The 19,646-nt window shown below is 39.1% G+C and overlaps 1 protein-coding gene across 1 annotated transcript in view; it reads left to right on the top strand.

Moving 5' to 3' along the window:
* The window catches only part of NEK10 (NIMA related kinase 10), a 1,556,164-nt gene that overhangs the window by 1,229,333 nt on the left and 307,185 nt on the right, over positions 1-19,646 (top strand). The window contains exons 28-29 of the mRNA XM_053715742.1: positions 19,231-19,268; positions 19,361-19,507. Coding sequence (XP_053571717.1) covers positions 19,231-19,268; positions 19,361-19,507 — 185 coding nt within the window. The remainder of the gene's footprint in view (positions 1-19,230; positions 19,269-19,360; positions 19,508-19,646) is intronic.

Genomic DNA, 19,646 nt, shown 5'->3' with positions numbered 1-19,646 from the left:
CACACCTGTGAAACTAGGCGTTATAAAAGGGGCTCTTCAATCACTGTATTTCATTATTATTTTCAGCATTGAGAATAGACATACTTAATGCAGTCCAGTTTTACTTTTATTAAGGAGACGCAGGGAAAGACGGGTGTTGATGGTCTAGCCACGGCTCCCAGAATTTTTTCAAAGGTTCTGGGGGCTCTTTTGGCAGTGATCCATTCTTGTGGTGTGGCACCCTACCTGGATGATATGTTAGTTCAGGCACCATCTTTTTAACAAGCAAAATCTCACACAGAGATATTGTTGTCTTTTCATCGTTCCCTCGGATGGAATGTGAATCTGGAAAAAGCTCCATTTCCCCTGCTACAAGAGTAGTGTTCTTAGGGACAATAATAGATTCTCTATTGATGAAGATTGTTCTGACAGAGGTCAGGAAAAACAAAATCATTTCCTCTTGCCTCTCTCTTCAGTCTACTACTCATCCTTCATTGGCTCAGTGTATGGAGCTAATCGGTCTGATGGTGGCTTCCATGGACATCATTCCAATTGCTCGATTACATTTGAGAGCTCTCCAGTTGTGCATGCTCAGACAATGGAATGGTGACCATGCGGATCTATCTTAGAGAATAGAGTTAGATCAGTCATCAAGGGATTCTCTCCCATGGTGGATTTCTCAGGAACATCTGTCTCAGGGCACATGCTTTCTGAGACCTTCCTGGGTGATCGTGACCATGGACGCCAGCCTGCTGGGCTGGGGAGCAGTCTGGAACTCATTAAAAGCACAGGGCCTTTGGACTCTGGAGGTGTCTGCTCTTCCCATCAACATCTTGGAGTTGAGGGCGATTTACATTGCTCTATTGGCTTGGCCTCAGATGTCCTCAGCCCAGTTTATCAGGTTCCAGTCAGACAACATAACCTCTGTGGCTTACATCAATCACCAGGGAGGAACCCGGAGTTCCTTAGCCATGAAGTAGGTTACTCGGATTCTTCAGTGGGCAGAGACCCACAATTGCTGTCTATCTGCAATCCATATTTCAGGAGTAGACAACTGGGAAGCAGATTTTCTGAGCAGACAGATGTTTCATACCGGGGAGTGGGAACTCCATCTGGAGGTATTTTCCAGCTTAGTCCTCAAATAGGGGGTGCTGGAGTTAGATCTGATGGCATCCCATTAGAATGCCAAGCTTCCAAGGTACGGTCCAAGGTCAAGAGATCAGCAGGCTGTTCTGATAGATGCTCTGGCAGTTCCTTGAGCTTTCAGGTTGGCATACCTGTTTCCTCCATTTGCTCTCCTTCCACGAGTCATTGCTAGTATCAAACAGGAGAGGGCGTCAATGATTCTAATAACCCCTGCGTGGCCTCGCAGGGGATCGGGTTTGCAACCTAGTGGAGATGTCATCTCTCCCACCTTGGAGACTACCTCTGAGGAAGGACCTCCTGATTAAGGGTCCCTTCCTTCATCCAAATCTTGTTTCTCTGAAGCTGACTGCTTGGAGATTGAATGCTTAATTCTGTCTAAGCATGGTTTTTCTGAGTCGTTCATTGAGACCATGATTCAGGCTCACAAGCCTGTTACTAGAAAGATTTACCATAAGATATGGCGTAAATAGCTTTATTGGTGTGAATCCAAGGGCTACTCTTGGAGTAGAATTAGAATTCCTAGAATCCCTTTCTTCAGGAAGGCCTGGAGAAGGGATTGTCAGTCAGTACCCTGAAGGGTCAGATTTCTGCTTTATCAGTTTTACTACATAAACGTTTGGCAGATGTGCCAGATGTGCAATCTTTTTGTCAGGCCTTGGTCAAAATCAGGCCTGTCTTTAAGTCTGTTGCTCCTCCTTGGAGCCTTAACCTTGTTCTTAAAGTTCTACAGCTGGCTCCGTTTGAGCCGTTGAATTCCATAGCCATTAAGTTGTTATCTTGGAAGGTTTTGTTTCTTGATGCTATCTTTTCTGCTCGAAGAGTCTCGGAACTCTCAGCTCTGCAGTATGATTCCCTGTATCTTATTTTTCATGCTGATAAGGTGGTTCTTCATACTAAGTTAGGTTTCCTTCCGAAAGTTGTTTCTCATAGAAATATCAACCAGGAAATTGTTGTTCCCTCTCTGTGTCCTAATCCTTCTTCTTCCAAAGAACGTTTGTTACATAATTTGGATGTTGTACGTGCTCTTAAATTCTACTTACAGGTGACTAAGGATTTTTGCCAGTCCTCTGCCCTCTTTGTCTGTTTCTCTGGGAATCGTAAAGGTCGGAAAGCTACTTCTACTACTCTTTCTTTTTGGTTATGAAGTATAATTCGTTTGGCCTATGAGACTAGCGGACAGCAGCCTCCTGAGAGAATTACAGCTCATTTCCCAAGAGCTGTTTCCTCTTCTTGGGCTTTTAAAAATTAAGCTTCTGTGGAACAAATTTGCAAGGCTGCAACTTGGTTTTCTCTACATACTTTTTCCAAATGTTCTAAATTTGATACTTTTGCATCGGCTGACGTTTCTGTTGGGAGAAAGGTTCTTCAAGCAGTGGTGCCTTCTGTTTAGGACTTCCTGTCTTGTCCCTCCCTATTTATCCGTGTCCTCTAGCTTGTATATTGGTTCCCAACAGTAATTACTCAAGCCATGGACCATATCTTAGGAAAGAAGAACAAAACTTATGCTTACCTGATAAATTTATTTATTTCTGGATATGGTCCACGGCCCCACCCTTTATTTTAAGACAGTTGTTATATTGACTATAACCACAGGCACCTCTACACCTTGTGGTACTCCTTTTTCTCCATTTCCCTTGGGTCGAATGACTGGGGGGTTTGGTTAAGGGAGTGAGACTTAACAGCTTAACTGTGGTGCTCTTTGCCTCCTCCTGCTGGCCAGGAGTGATATTCCCAACAGTAATTACTCAAGCTGTGGACTCACCATATCTGGAAATAAATAAATTTATCAGGTAAGCATAAATTTATTTTTTTAGGATTCATCAGGAAAAATAGTTACGATATCTGGACTGATTCTTTTTGTCCTTCAAGAGATTGAGAGTTTTGTTCTCTTTGAAGGAGAATCCTCCTTATTGACCAGTGGTCTTATCTCATAATCCCAAAAATCCTTCAAAGTTGGCAGACTTTATAAAAGGATTTGGAGGATATGAGAATAATTAATCTAAGTAGCAGTGTTGCCTCAAGGTCAAGGGGTTTACCCCAATCTGTTCATTGTCCAAAGAGACTTATTATTATTATCAGTTATTTGTAGAGCACCAACCGATTCTGCAGTGCTATGATTTACACTCCTTTTCCTAGATTAAACAGCCCTAAACATGTTTGTCAAGGTTCCCACTTGTATAATGGGAACATTACGCACAATTTTATCCTTAATCCAAGTGGGTCAGTTTATGGCTACCATAGACCTCAAGGATGTATATCTTCACATCCCTATACACAGGGATCACTTTCAGTTCCTGAGGTTTGCATATCTGCAAAATTCTACCAGTTTGTCACTCTCTGTTGGGCACAAACTTGGCGGTGATCAGAATACAGGGCATTTTGGTTGCATCATATCTGGACGACATACTAGTGCAAGCCTATCCCTGTCAATATCTATTGCTAATACTCACAAGCTTCTGTCTTCCTTCAAGACCATGGTTGGAGAATCAATGTACCCAAAAGCTCATTATATCCTGCTATAAGGGTAGCATTTATAGGAGTCATTAAAGACTTAATCCTTATGCATCTAGTTCCTGACTGAACTTTTTAAAGGGCTCAGTTTTTGTTAGTAACTAATGCATGGAGACAGCAGGTCTTATGGTAGCTGCTTCGGATGCAGTTCCTTTTGCCCCTCTTCATTTGAGACCCTTTTAATTGTCTATGCTATGTCTATGCTATTTCAGAGATTCAAATAATTATCTGCATTTGGAACAATTTGGTACAAAAAGACTTCTGTAGACCCTTGGGGCAACTTTCCTTCATCAGTCTTGGTCTATTGTGCCCGCGGATGCCAGTCTTTCAGGCGGGGGGTGGTCTGGGTTTTTCAAAGAGCTTGTTTGGTCTCCTCTAGAGGAAAGGTTACCAACATTCTGGAACTTTTTTTCAAGCTCTTCAGCCCTTGCCTCTATTGAAGGAGGAAAGTGTATCCATTTTCACACTGACAATATCACGGTGGTGGCCTACATAAATAATCAAGAGGTGTACCCGCAGTGTACTGGCCATGCAGGAAGTGTCTCAAACTCTGTCTTAGGTAGAGAGGAATTATTGCTTCCTACTGGCAATTCACATACCAGATGTGAACAACTGTGAGGTTTATCATCTCAGCAGCCAATCGGTCCATCCTTGTCAGTGGTCTCTCCAAAAGGACATTTTTGACCGCTTAGTGATCAAATGCGGCTTACAGGACATAGATCTGATGGCCTCTCACTTAACTCAAAAGCTTCTAAGGTATTGTGAAAGATCAAAAGATCCAAAGGCTCACATGATAGACGCCTTGGTATGTCAATGGGAGTTTTATCTAGCATACCTATCCTTACTGGGATCAAACAGAAGTCAACGTCAGTAATTTTAATTGCTCCAGCCTGGCCCTGCTGGACATGGTATGCAGATTTAGTGCAGATGTACTCATCTCCTCCATAGATTCTTCCTCTGAGGCAGGACCTGTTTTCTCAATGTCCTCTTTTCCATCATGATCTCAAATCTCTAAATTTAATGCTGTGGAGCTTGAACGCCTTTTTTGTGACATAGAGGTTTCTCTGGTTCGGTCATTACATTTTGATGCATGCCACAAAGCCTTTGACACAAAAGATTTATCACAAAATTTGGAAGGCAATTTTTTACAGGATGGCCTTGTCTGCTAATTTCTGCTGTATCTGTTCTTTTTTATTAGCTGTTGGCTGAACTTCCTGAGGTTCAGACATTTTTCAAGGCGTTAGAATTAGGCCAGTTGTGAAATCTATTTCTCCACCCTACAATTTGAATCTAGTTATCTCTGTATTACATGGTCCTCTATTTGAACCAATACATTCCATTGATTTCTACCCTTTTATTTGAAAGTACTTTTCCTATTAGCAATCTCTTCAGCAAGGAGAGTTTCTATTTATCACCCTTGTCTGGTGATTCTCCATTTCTACTTATTCACAAGGATAAAGCTGTACTTTGTACTAAATATTTTCTTCCTATGATAGTTTCTACGGAAAATAGCAATCAAGAAATTGTTGTCCCTTCATTGTGTTCAGATCCTGCTAACTCTAAAGAGCGACTATTACATAATCTTGATGTAGTTATGGATTTGAAATTCTATCTCCAAGCTACTAATGATTTCAGACAAACTTTTAGTTTGTTTGTTCGTTCATGGACTTTTAAAAATTATGCATATTTGGAGCAGATTTGCAAAGTCTTCTCTGCTTACTTTTTACATTTTTTTATCACTTTGATGTTTTTGCTTCTTCACAAGCAGCTTTTGGCAGGAAAGTCCTTCAGGTTGCAGTGTCTGCTAAATAGGAACTGCCAGAAAAATTGTCTCACCCTTTCCTTAACATAGACCATCTGCTTGGGTATTATTCACATTAATTATGGAGGACTGTGGACCATCATCATTTGACAAAAAAAAACAAAATGTTTGCTTACCTGATAAATAATTTTCTCTCAAAATGATGATGGTCACGGGCCAATGCACAGTTTTATTTTTGTAATGACACCTCTACAGACCCGGCTTTGTCTTTCCTACCTATATTTTTTTCTATTCTGCATGTGGCTATATGTTAAACTAAAAGAGAGATGGGAGGCATTTTAAGCTAGTGGCAAGAAATATATCCCATATGTTATGGAGGACCGTGGACCATCATTATTCTGAAGAAAATTATTTATCAGGTAAGCCTAAATTTAGTTTTATCAATGTCAAAGGATCTCATGGTGTCCATTTGGGGAGCAGCAGTTTAAACAGCAATAACAGGAGCAGCTGCAGGTGCAACATAAGAAGGTTTAGAGCAGCTGCACTATTGCTTTGGGCAAGGACAGTAATGGCTGGGCTAGTGGCGGCAAAAGTACTGCAGGTGGTTGTAGCTGCATTAAAGTGTTATTGGTGGAAATATGGTAACGTTGAATGAGCTGTTGTAAAACGGGAAAAGGTGGAGTATATGGTGATATGTAAGCATCTGCCTACTGTACAGGTAAACCTCTGGTTATCCCAGAGTGTAGGGGCACCCACATTGGTGAAATGAGTATGACACTGGATGGGCAGAGGTGGCTCATTATCTAAAGCCATGGGTTTGCTTTCCAACGTAAAGAGGGCAAAGTAGGAGACGATACTGTCACTCCACCCTTTTATAGAGTTTTTTACGGGAAGCATTCCTCCCACTGTCCCTTCCTACACTCTTCAAAGGACTTGATAGCTGTTCTTGTGTATTTATTATGTACATGCCTAATTACATCAGTATAAGTAACAATAAACAAAAAAAAGGGGGCCTTACTCTGAAAGGAAAGAGCATAATTTTAAAAGAACATTAAAGTCTAAATTTAACTTTCATAATTCAGCTAGAGCACAACTTTTTAATATAACTTTTCAGTTTATTTCCATTCTTAAACTGTGCAAAGTTGTTTTATGTATACACTTTCCGAGTTTCCAACTCTTACTGAGCATGTGCAGTTTTGAGTGTATATATATATATATATATATATATATATATATATATATATATATATATATATATATATATATATATATATATATACTGTATATATACAGGTATATATATATATATATATATTGTGTATATATATATATATATATATATATATATATATATATATATATATATATATATATATATATATATATATATATATATATATATATATATATATATGGTAATGTAAAATAGATATCTATAGGAATAGCAAACTATTTTCTCCCAACAAAACAGCACAGTCTGTGAAGAAAAGAAGGACTCCAATAGTGCAATACTGTGTATAATAAACACTCTTTATTTATATCAAAGTATGCCAAAAACTCACAATATCTGGCGAAAATAACTTCACATAAAGGTATCTTTTAGGTTTTCACATAAAACCGAGCTCTCATGCAGTCAGTACACACTTTAGAAGCAAACATCGATGTTCCCGGTCGGCGTTTGACGTCAGCACCCGACAACAGCTGATTCTGTTTCACACTCTGCACACACTGACTCACAGGGATCACAGGATCTCAGCCTCAATGCGTTTCTCGCCCCCTACTAGGCACTTTTTCAAGAGGAATAATGATCTATCCTTTGCTTCACTATTTATACTTAATCTACTAGCGCCATCTAGCTATCATAAATATTAATGCAATTGGAAACCGCAAATTTGCTAATACGTTAGTGAAATTATATACACTTATAACTATCCTATACCTATCTCTTAAAAACAATTGATAAAATACATACCACAGCACCTATTCATTTAATTAATATTTCTACATCATAAGAACATATATATATAAATATGAACATCCCATAATTCTAAAAAACAATACTTCATACTCATAATATAACTTAAAAATATATAAAAAATATGTTAAATAACTATATAAAATTCCATATTTATAAGAATTCAATATTTATAAAAATCTAACCCTATACATCAATTAATAATAATGTTAATATTAATACATAATTAAAAAAAACTTCTAATCCCTAGTCAAAGTGAAAGTAAATATATATATATATATATATATATATACATATACATATATATAAATCTCCTATATATCTATATATACATTATTTAAATAATACCAAATAAAATGTATTCCCCATCCTCTCATATTCTCAGTATCATTGATCAATTAATAGAGCTTGTGAGATCATAATCCTAGTATTACAATAAAAAGAATTACTTGATAAATTCTGTCTAAATGATAAATGCTGCCACATCTAAGTCAACATTTAGACCATTAGGCGCGAGAGTCCCTAATTTATATTTCCAAAATGTCTCTCTACGCCTAAGGTCCAAAAGTCAGTTACCACCTCAGAAATTGGGTTTAACCACTTCAATGCCCTTCACAGTCGGGCATTTTGTATCACATGCATGGCTTTGAGAGTAATGAATTGGTACACTATGTTTTAATATGGGTTTCTTTATATTATAAACATGTTCACTATATCTTTTTGATAGGCATCTCTTTGTTCGACCCACATATTTTAGTCCACAGCTGCACTCTAATAAATAGACTACATAGGTACTCTTACAGGTGATAAATTTTTTGACCCGAAACTCTTGCCCTGTTGTTGCTCTAAAAACTGATCTCTCTTTATCGATACATTTACACATTGGACATCTTGCTTTATGACACCTATATGTGCCTTTTAAACTTAAGAAGTTTTCATTAATATTACATTTCATTGGTTTAATCTCCTTCAGCTTACTGGGGGCAAGCAAATTCTTTAAATTAGTATTCTTCCTATAAACAACATTCGGCTTTGTGTCAAGATCTTCTCTTAACAGGGGATCCCCTTTTAGGATAGGCCAATATTTGTGCAATATTTTCTTAACATTCATGATACCCTCACCATATGTAGTGATACATTTAACAGTCTGTCTTTCCTGTTCACAGAGTTTCTCTTTTTTGTTTACTTAATAAGATTTCCCTATCTAACTGATCAACTGCATTCATAATGTATGTGACGTGTTCCCTATTATGAGTTTTGCATATCAGTTTTTCCTTTAGAACCTCTGCTTCAATATGGTAATCACTTGCTCTAGAACAATTTCTTTTTATCCTCACAAATTGACTTTTGGGAATATTTCTCAAGTAAACTGTTACTATCCACTGATTTTCTATAATTCTTGATGTAAATTCTATTGTCCTCTACAAACACCAATAAATCCAGAAATTCAATTATTTGATCTTGAATATTACCAACAAATTTCACATTAAAATCATTGGCGTTTAAGAAGTCAATAAAATTTAGTGCCTCGTTCTCTGATCCCTCCCAAATTATAAAAACATCATCAATAAAACGTTTTATAAAATATTAAATTATGTTTAAAAGGGCCATCCCTCCAAATAAATTCATCTTCAAAAAGACCCATAAACAAATTAGCATACGATGGGGCAAATTTCGTCCCCATTGCAGTGCCACATATCTGATGGTAAAAGTCTTTTTCAAAGAGAAAATAGTTATGTTCTAAGACATATTTCATACAATGTTCCAAAAATCTTATCTGATGATCTGGAAAAATTCCCTTTTTCTTTAAAAAATATGAACTGGCCTTTATTCCAAGGGAGTGTTGTATGATAGTGTACAATGAGGTTACATCGCAAGTGATGAATCTCATCTCACTATTCCATTCAACATTCTTAAGTTCTTGTATTAAATGTACAATTGACTCCCGCCCAAGGGACTCACACTCAAATGGCGCCAAGTACATCTAGGGCGCCCATAGCGTTTACTTTACAAGACATGGCGGCAGTCATGGATAATACACTGTCAGCAGTATTAGCCAGACTACCTGAACTTAGAGGTTAGCGAGATAGCTCTGGGGTGAGACAAAATGCAGAGCATACTGACGCTTTAAGAACCATGTCTGATACTGCCTCACAATATGCAGAAGCTGAGGAAGGAGAGCTTCAGTCAGTGGGTGATGTTAATGACTCAGGAAAGATACCTGATTCTAATATTTCTACATTTAAATTTAAGCTTGAACACCTCCGCGTGTTACTTAGGGAGGTTTTAGCTGCTCTGAATGACTGTGATACCATTGCAGTGCCAGAGAAATTTTGTAGACTGGATAAATGCTTTGCAGTGCCGGTGTGTACTGATGTTTTTCCAATACCTAAAAGGTTTACAGAAATTATTAATAAGGAATGGGATAGACCAGGTGTGCCGTTCTCTTCCCCTCCTATTTTTAGAAAAATGTTTTCCAATAGACGCCACCACACGGGACTTATGGCAGACAGTCCCTAAGGTGGAGGGAGCAGTTTCTACTCTAGCAAAGCGTTCTACTATCCCTGTCGAGGACAGTTGTGCTTTTTTAGAGCCAATGGATAAAAAATTAGAAGGTTACCATAAGAAAATATTTATTCAACAAGGTTTTATCCTACAGCCCATTGCATGCATTGCCCCTGTCACTGCTGCTGCAGCGTACTGGTTTGAGTCTCTGGAAGAGGCTTTACAGGTAGAGACTCCATTGGATGACATACTTGGCAAACTTAGAGCACTTAAGCTAGCCAATTATTTTATTTCTGATGCCATTGTTCATTTGAATAAACTAACGGCTAAGAATTCTGGTTTTGCTATACAGGCGCGCAGAGCGCTATGGCTTAAATCATGGTCAGCTGACGTGACCATTCAAGGGGCAGACCTTATTCGGGCCTGGTTTGAAGGAGATTATTGCTGATATCATGGGAGGAAAAGGTTGTGCCCTTCCTCAGGACAGGACCAAATCTAGGGTCAAACAGTCTAATTTTCGTGCCTTTCGAAACTTCAAGGCAGGTGCGGCATCAACTTCCTCTAATAATAAACAAGAGGGAACTTTTGCTCAATCCAAGACGGTCTGGAGACCAAACCAGACCTGGAAAAAAGGTAAGCAGGTCAAAAAGCCTGCTGCTGCCTCTAAGACAGCATGAAGTAACGACCCCCTATCCGGTAACGGATCTAGTAGGGGGCAGACTTTCACTCTTCACCCAGGCGTGGGCAAGAGATGTTCAGGATCCCTGGGCGTTGGAAATTATATCCCAGGGATATCTTCTGGACTTCAAAGCTTCCCCCCCCAAAAGGGAGATTTCACCTTTCACAATTATCTGCAAACCAGATAAAGAGTGAGGCATTCTTACACTGTGTACGAGACCTCCTAGTTATGGGAGTGATCTATCCAGTTCCAAAGGAGGAACAGGAACAGGGTTTTTACTCAAATCTGTTTGTGGTTCCCAAAAAAGAGGGAACCTTCAGACCGATTTTGGATCTAAAGATCTTAAACAAATTCCTCAAAGTTCCGTCGTTCAAGATGGAAACTATTCGTTCCATCCTAACACTGATCCAGGAGGGTCAATATATGACTACAGTGGATCTAAAGGATGCTTATCTTCACATTCCGATACACAAAGATCATCATCGGTTTCTCAGGTTTGCCTTTCAAGACAGGCATTACCAGTTGTAGCTCTTCCCTTTGGATTAGCTACAGCCCCAAGAATCTTTACAAAGGTTCTAGGGTCGCTTTTGGCGGTCCTAAGGCCGCGGGGCATAGCAGTAGCCCCTTATTTAGACGACATCCTGATACAGGCGTCAAACTTCCAAATTGTCAAGTCTCATACGGACGTAGTACTGGCATTTCTGAGGTCGCATGGGTGGAAAGTGAACGAGGAAATGTTTTCTCTATCCCCACTCACAAGAGTTTCCTTTCTAGGGACTCTGATAGATTCTGTAGAAATGAAAATTCACCTTGACGGAGTCCAGGTTATCAAAGCTTCTAAATTCCTGTCGGGTTTTTCGTTCCATTCCGCGCCCTTTGGTGGCTCAGTGTATGGAAGTAATCGGCTTAATGGTAGCGGCAATGGACATAGTGCCGTTTGCACGCTTACATCTCAGACCGCTGCAACTATGCAGGCTCAGTCAGTGGAGCGGGGATTACACAGATTTGGCCCCTCAACTGAATCTGGACCAAGAGACCAGGGATCCTCTTCCCTGGTGGCTATCTCGGGTCCATCTGTCCAAAGGTATGACCTTCGCAGGCCAGATTGGACTATTGTAACAACAAATGCCAGCCTTCTAGGTTGGGGTGCAGTCTGGAACTCCCTGAAGGCTCAGGGATCGTGGACTCAGGAGGAGTCTCTCCTTCCAATAAATATTCTGGAACTAAGAGCGATATTGAAGGCTCTTCAGGTTTGGCCTCAGTTAGCAACTCTGAGGTACATCAGATTTCAGTCGGTCAACATCACGACTGTAGCTTACATCAACCATCGAGGGGGAACAAGAAGTTCCCTAGAGATGTTAGAAGTTTCAAAAATAATTCACTGGGCAGAGATTCACTCTTGCCACCTATCAGCTATCCATATCCCAGGTGTAGAGCACTGGGAGGCAGATTTTCTAAGTCGTCAGACTTTTCATCCGGGAGAGTGGGAACTCCATCCGGAGGTATTTGCACAACTGATTCTCTGTTGGGGCAAACCAGAACTGGATCTCATGGCGTCTCGCCAGAACGCCAAGCTTCCGTGTTACGGATCCAGGTCCAGGGATCCCAAGGCGACACTGATAGATACTCTAGCAGCGCCCTGGTCTTTCAACCTGGCTTATGTGTTTCCACCGTTTCCTCTGCTCCCTCGACTGATTGCCAAGATCAAGCAGGAGAGAGCATCAGTGATTCTGATAGCACCTGCGTGGCCACGCAGGACCTGGTATGCAGATCTAGTGGACATGTCATCCTTTCCACCATTGTCTCTGCCTCTGAGACAGGACCTTCTACTTCAGGGTCCTTTCAACCATCCAAATCTAATTTCTCTGAGGCTGACTGCCTGGAGATTGAATGCTTGATTTTATCAAAGCGTGGCTTCTCCGAGTCAGTTATTGATACCTTAATACAGGCACGAAAGCCTGTCACCAGGAAAATTTACCATAAGGTATGGCGTAGATATCTTTATTGGTGTGAATCCAAGGGTTACTCATGGAGTAAGGTCAGGATTCCTAGGATTTTATCTTTTCTCCAAGAAGGTTTGGAAAAAGGATTGTCAGCTAGTTTCTTAAAGGGACAGATTTTTGCTCTGTCTATTCTTTTGCACTAGCGTCTGGCAGATGTTCCAGCCGTTCAGGCATTTTGTCAGGCTTTAGTTTGAATCAAGCCTGTGTTTAAACCTGTTGCTCCACCATGGAGCTTAAACTTGGTTCTTAAGGTTCTTCAAGGAGTTCCGTTTGAACCTCTTCATTCCATAGAAAGTTCTTTTTTTTTTCTTTTTTTTTTGGTAGCTATTTCCTCGGCTCGTAGAGTCTCTGAGCTATCTGCCTTACAATGTGATTCTCCTTATCTGATTTTTCATACGGATAAGGTAGTCCTGCGTACCAAACCTGGGTTCTTACCTAAGGTGGTATCTAACAAGAATATCAATCAAGAGATTGTGGTTCCATCCTTGTGTTACACAATCTGGACGTGGTCTGTGCTTTAAAGTTTTACTTACAAGCTATTAAAGATTTTCGTCAAACATCTGCTTTGTTTGTTGTCTACTCTGGACAGAGTAGAGGTCAAAAGGCTTTGGCAACCTCTTTTTCTTTTTGGCTAGGAAGCTTAATCCGCTTAGCCTATGAGACTGCTGGACAGCAGCCTCCTGAAAGGATTACAGCTCATTCCACTAGAGCTGTGGCTTCCACTTGGGCCTTTAAAAATGAGGCTTCTGTTGAACAGATTTGCAAGGCGGCGACTTGGTCTTCGCTTCATACTTTTTCAAAATTTTACAAATTTGATACTTTTGCTTCTTCGGAGGCTATATTTTTGGAGAAAGGTTTTATAGGCAGTGGTTCCTTCCATTTAAGTTCCTGCCTTGTCCCTCCCTTCATCCGTGTACTTTAGCTTTGGTATTGGTATCCCACAAGTAATGGATGATCAGTGGACTGGATACACCTTACAAGAGAAAACACAATTTATGCTTACCTGATAAATTTATTTCTCTTGTGGTGTATCCAGTCCACGGCCCGCCCTGTCATTTTAAGGCAGGTAATTTTTAAATTTAAACTACAGTAACCACTACACCCTATGGTTCCTCCTTTCTTGGCTTGTTTTCGGTCGAATGACTGGCTATGACAGTTAGGGGAGGAGCTATATTACAGCTCTGCTGTGGGTGTCCTCTTGCAACTTCCTGTTGGGAATGAGAATATCCCACAAGTAATGGATGATCCGTGGACTGGATGCACCACAAGAGAAATAAATTTATCAGGTAAGCATAAATTGTGTTTTTCCAGAGTTTCTACATCATCAATTTGAAGTACACTTTTATGTCTGACTACAGACTGTATTCTTTTGAGCAAAAAACCTCTTGAGTGTTATATTTCTGATGAATCTCTGGAAATCAATAAATACTTGAAATTTATCTAGGTTCTTTTTTGGAGTAAAAGATAAACCTTTACTCAACAGTGCCAAACTTCCGCTATCAATAGTATAGGACGATAAGTTGTAAATACTTGCTTCATTTTTATCTCTTAATAAACTCTTGCATTTTTTAAATTGTTTCCTCTTCCCTGCTCTACATCCTCTCTTTCACTGTACGTTCTTTTCCGTTGGAGAATGGAAAGAGAACCACAAATATTAGAGGGGGGGCAGAATCTTTTGAACAGTACATGTTCCATGTGTTTGAATGCTAATGTGGAACCCCCTGTTACCTTTTGTGCCTCATGCATTGAGAGGGCATTTCAGTTTAGGGAACACATTTTTCTTAATAAAAAATTGTCAAATGCAGATATTTCTCAGGGTTCTGCTGATGAGATTCAGAGTATGCCGCAACTTTCTCCCCAAGCGTCACTTCCCTTAATGCCCGCTCAAGCGGAGCCAAGTACCTCTGCAGCCTCTGCTGCAATTACTTTGAAGGACATGGCGTCTGTTATGTCTTCCACACTTTCTGAGGCATTGTCTGCCTTTCCTGTATTTCAAGGCAAACGCATAAGGAAGGTAGCTCATGTGGTTAATACAGCTTCTGATGCCTTGATGGCGATCTCAGATATACTCTCACAGAGCTCTTAATTGGAGGGTATAGAGGTCCTATCTGAGGGTGAACTTTCTGACTCTGTAGTGTCTTGCCACAGACAGATTCAGAAGTGGTCTCTTTTAGGTTAAAACTTGAACACCTCCTCCTTTTATTAAGGGAGGTTTTAGTTACTCTGGACGACTGTGATTCTATTGTGGTTCCTCCAGAGAAATTGAGTAAGTTAGACAGATATCTTGAAGTTCCTTCTTATTCTGATGTTTTTCCAGTTCCTAAAAGAACTTCAGAAAATATTGCTAAGGAATGGGAGAGATCAGATATTCCCTTTTCTCCTTTTCTATGTTTGCAAGACAATGTATCCTATAGCTGACGCTATTAGGGACTCTTGGCAAATAGTCCCTAAGGTGGAGGGTGCTATTTCCACCCTGGCGAAACGAACTACTATTCATATCGAGGATAATTGTGCTTTCAAGGATCCTATGGATAAGAAATTAGAGGGTTTTCTTAAGAAAATCTATTTTCATCAGGGGTTACTATTGCAACCGGCAGCCTGCATTGTAATGGTTACAAGTGCGGCTGCTTATTGGTTTGATGCTCTGGAAGAGTCTCTTAAAACTGAGACTTATTTGGAAGAGATACAGGATAGGATTAAAGCTCTTAAATTAGCTAATTCATTTATCACTGATGCTTCTCTGCAGATTACCAAGTTGGTGGCTAAGAGTTCGGGGTTTTCCATCTTAGCACACAGAGCCTTATGGTTGAAGTCTTGGTCTGTGAATGTGTCATCCAAGTCTAAACTTTTGCTATTCCTTACAAGGGGAAGACATTGTTTGGACCTGACTTGAAAGAGATTATTTCTGACATCATGGGAGGCAAGGGTCATTCCCTCCCTCAGGATAAGAAATCCAAACAGACAGGTCCAATTACTTGTATACAGAGATTGGACGAAATGTCCAAAAAATTCCTGAAAAGAGGCTACCCAATGGAAATTCTGACAGATAATATCAATAAAGTTATGAATATTGATAGGGAGAGTCTATTGAGTAAAACTACTTGTGAATCTAAAAAAATTTCGGTGCCCTTTGTAAGCCATTTTGGCCTACACAGTAAAGCTTTGAAAAGGATAGTATTACAACACTCGCATCTGTTGAGAGAGGATACCCATGTGGGTAAGATTTTCCATGAGACTCCATTATTTTCCTTTAGGAGAAATAGAAATTTGAGAGATGAACTCATACGTGCCGACTGGGGTTCCATGAGGAAACCCATTGACTGGGGTTCCATGAGGAAACCCCTTTCCTTGCATCAACTGCGCCTTATGTCACTCAATGTCACAAGGAGATCATATTACCCATCCACTTTTGGGTAAAAGGATTCCCATTAATGGGAGGTTCTCCTGTAACTCTAAATATGTTATATATGTCATTAAGTGCCCGTGTGGCCTGGCATATGTGGGGGAAACCACCCAGACTGTCCGTGATAGGATACGCCAACACAAAGCAGCTATAGGCAAGGATGATGAAGACGCACCTGTGGCTAATTATTTTACTCGATTTGCACACAATAAGAGTCAGCTGCGGTTCCAAGTCATTGATGGGGTACCCCCTCTGCGCAGAGGTGGGGATAGACAGAAAATATTATTTAGGAAAGAAGCACAGTGGATTAGGCATCTAGACACTATGGTCCCCAAAGGGTTCGAACAGAGATATTTGAGCTCCCAATTCCATGCTCTCTTCTTCTAATCTGGAGAGTCAGTTTATTTCATCTATGTAGTTATAAGATAATATACAGGGGTTCCTCTATAGAGCCCTTGATGGTTAAGGAAAATGATTAGTGAACTCAAGCACTGTCCTATTTGGATTTAATTATTAGAATACTTGGCCCTTTAAGAATATCTATCTCAAATTAATATATGGTCTGAGCACCTCATGAGACATCAGACATGTCTGCCCTGGTCTCTTAGAAACCTTGAATTATATATGTTAGGTATTGTTTGAGGTAGTTCTATAGATGAAGGAAACAAAGAGATAGCGGATATGTCTGGTCCACTTCTAAAATACTATCAACCATCTCTCTATATCTATGAAGGTTAATCACTTTTGTATGATTCCCTTGTCAAGTAAGATATGGTTCTCTAATTGATGGATATTAAAAAAGTTCTTCTGAGACCCCTGGGAGATGTCTTTTGTGGGGGGTTTATTTATGCTTCATTATTGCTTTATTATTACATTATGATATTCTTAATTTGAACTTGCATAGGGAGTCCGGTTGCAGAGATCCCTCTAATCTAGTTGTTAAATGTGGAAGATATCGTGTATTGATTTCTGTGTTTGCACTAGCAGTTATTATTTTTCATTTTTGAAATGTGGTTTGTTATAAACTTTCAGGCACGTATATGCCTATTTTTCTCTTTCGTTGTATTTTGTTTATTTTTTTGTTGTAATTTACATTTTGATTTTAGAACTGGTTGGTGGGTCGCTCTCCATTCGGCTCTATATCAACATTAACTCTTATCGTACAATATTTACCGTGTTATGTCTGGCAACTATTCGTGAGTCTGATATACATCCGTTTTTTCAAACTAGGCAATGATAACAAATCTGTATGTGTATAGTGTGATGTCAGAGTGGAGGTGTGTATGCAATTACCCAATAGGGACATATGCAATCAAGTTTAAATAGCACCTCCCCGCTAGTACCTGCACATTCCTTGAGAAAGGGTCGGAGTCCCGAAACGCGCGTCGGAACAGTCAGACGCCACCATCGATATCTGTTTCATGCTGTCCAAGCCACAGAGTATGTCTTCGGTAAACGGTTACCTGATCTGTGAGGTGAGATCAGAGTTCTTCGTTGGAAGGTCCTAATTATCACACTGTAATACACGGCAGTGATCTAGTCTCACGGTATCACTTGGAAGATGTACACGCACTGAAGCAGGTAACACTGTTATCCATTTCTTTTCATCGGCCCGTGCAAGTCAGAGGTTGTTAGCTGCTACAAGGGTATGAGATACTCGAAGCTTTTGCATATGTTATTGTGGGACATGCTACATTCTTTTGTAGCAAGGAACTTTATATATGTGGCTGTATGTGATACCGTGAGTGAAATTTCAAGAGTGTGCGGCTGGGCCAGAATTACAAATATATCTCCCTGCTATACTACTTGTGGCCAGACGCATGACAGTTTGGAGGGACATTAGATTCTTAACATTGATACAGCTACAAGATACGCTATTGAGGTCTCTCCAGGACTCATTCATTAAGGATTACAAATGCTGTAGCATGTCGTTTTTTCTGTGACTGTTTAAACATATCGACAACAGAGTCATCTGTTTATAACTGCAATTGACTATACACAGTTTCAGCCAGAGTATCCGGAATATAGTGTGACATACTTATTATATGAAATGTTACAAAGTTACGGATCAAGTGGACAACTGGACACTCTATGTTGGCTACAATATTGCATTAGTCCTAGATGATAGAGTTTTTTTTTTTTTAATACGGGTGGTGTCTGTTTTCACTCCCTGGGGACGCCCTGGGAGTGTTTGCAACTTTTTGAACTTTTGTTGTTTTTGTTTATTTTACTTTTCATATTCTTGCTGATTGTTTAGTACGGATGTGTTTGGTGGATGGGGTATGTGTGGATTTGAATGAACTTGCATTGTACACTTCTCCTATTTATGTTATTATTGCATAGTGTGAAAGATTACACTGTATTGCATCCTTTGTTGAAGAATTAAAATTCTTTCATACTAAGACTCAGTGGCTGGGATCTCTGTATATTTTATTATTATTTAGTCTGGGACCGGACTTTATCCCGTGCCTGAGCATATTATATAATATTGGGTGGTGTGGTCACTTTATATTTCACACATATATATATATATATATATATATATATATATATATATATATATATACATACATGCACATATTTAGACATGTGTATGTATGCATATATGTGTTAAAGCCCTTTGCAGCCCTCTTTTATATATATATATATATATATATATATATATATATATATATATATATATATATATATATATATATCTGAGCACTTACAACTTTTTTATTAATTTCATTTTTTAAATATTTTTATCAGTGTTTATATGAGCATAATTGTACTTTTAAGAGTATTTATATTGTGTTTAGTGCAACTTTTTGTCCTGCCCTTACCCTTTATGCAAGCTCTCAAGTTGTGCTAACCTGACTAGCGAAAATTACATTACCCTGTAAGTGAAGAAGATTGGAATGTTAAATATGTACAGTAAATATTTGTAATCTCACGCTATTTCCCATGTTCGTAAAATCCCTTTTTTGCTTTCGTGTAACAGCTCGCCACTTGTAATATAGCCCATTATGTACAAAGAATGTCATATTTATTTTGTACACACCCACTGCTCTAAATCTCAAAAGAACATGGAATAAGTTTGCAGCAAAAATATGTTGTCTTTGAGAACCATATAATTTCAAAACGTGTTCACTTTATCATAAGATTTTTTTTCAGAATTGTTTGTATATTTCTTATTTTAATGAAACCTTTAAAAAATATATTTAGTTTGCAAAATTCTAAAGGTTGTGAGTCTTTTAATTATTCTCAGTGCTCTTTATTTTACAGAGATCGTGCCGGAAGCATGGGCTCCAAACCAAGGCCAGGTATGTTATTGCTCTCATTAGTCAGACTTTTAAAACATTGCTTTCTCTGGGGTTATAATATTTAGTGCTATATTTTGCTTTTATTTCTTCAGCTTTGCTGCCTTTGAATCTTCTAAAAGCGCCTTTACTGGTATTCAGGGCTCAAAATATGAAGCTAGCAACCTCATTAGGGACAAGATGGCACACCCACAGTCTTTCTGCTGTGGTTCTTCATAGTCTGAAAGAATCTGGGGATATATGTATGTACTGTATATATATATATATATATATATATATATATATATATATATATATATATATATATATATATATATATACACAGTTGTATGCTATTTCCATGATTTTCATTTAGAAATAATTGGGTGTTTGGATCTGCAA

This window comes from Bombina bombina, chromosome 5, assembly GCF_027579735.1.
Source record: "Bombina bombina isolate aBomBom1 chromosome 5, aBomBom1.pri, whole genome shotgun sequence".
Taxonomy (NCBI): Eukaryota; Metazoa; Chordata; class Amphibia; order Anura; family Bombinatoridae; genus Bombina; species Bombina bombina.
Note: the sequence above shows the minus strand (reverse complement) of the source record. Positions and strands in the feature narration are given on the sequence as shown.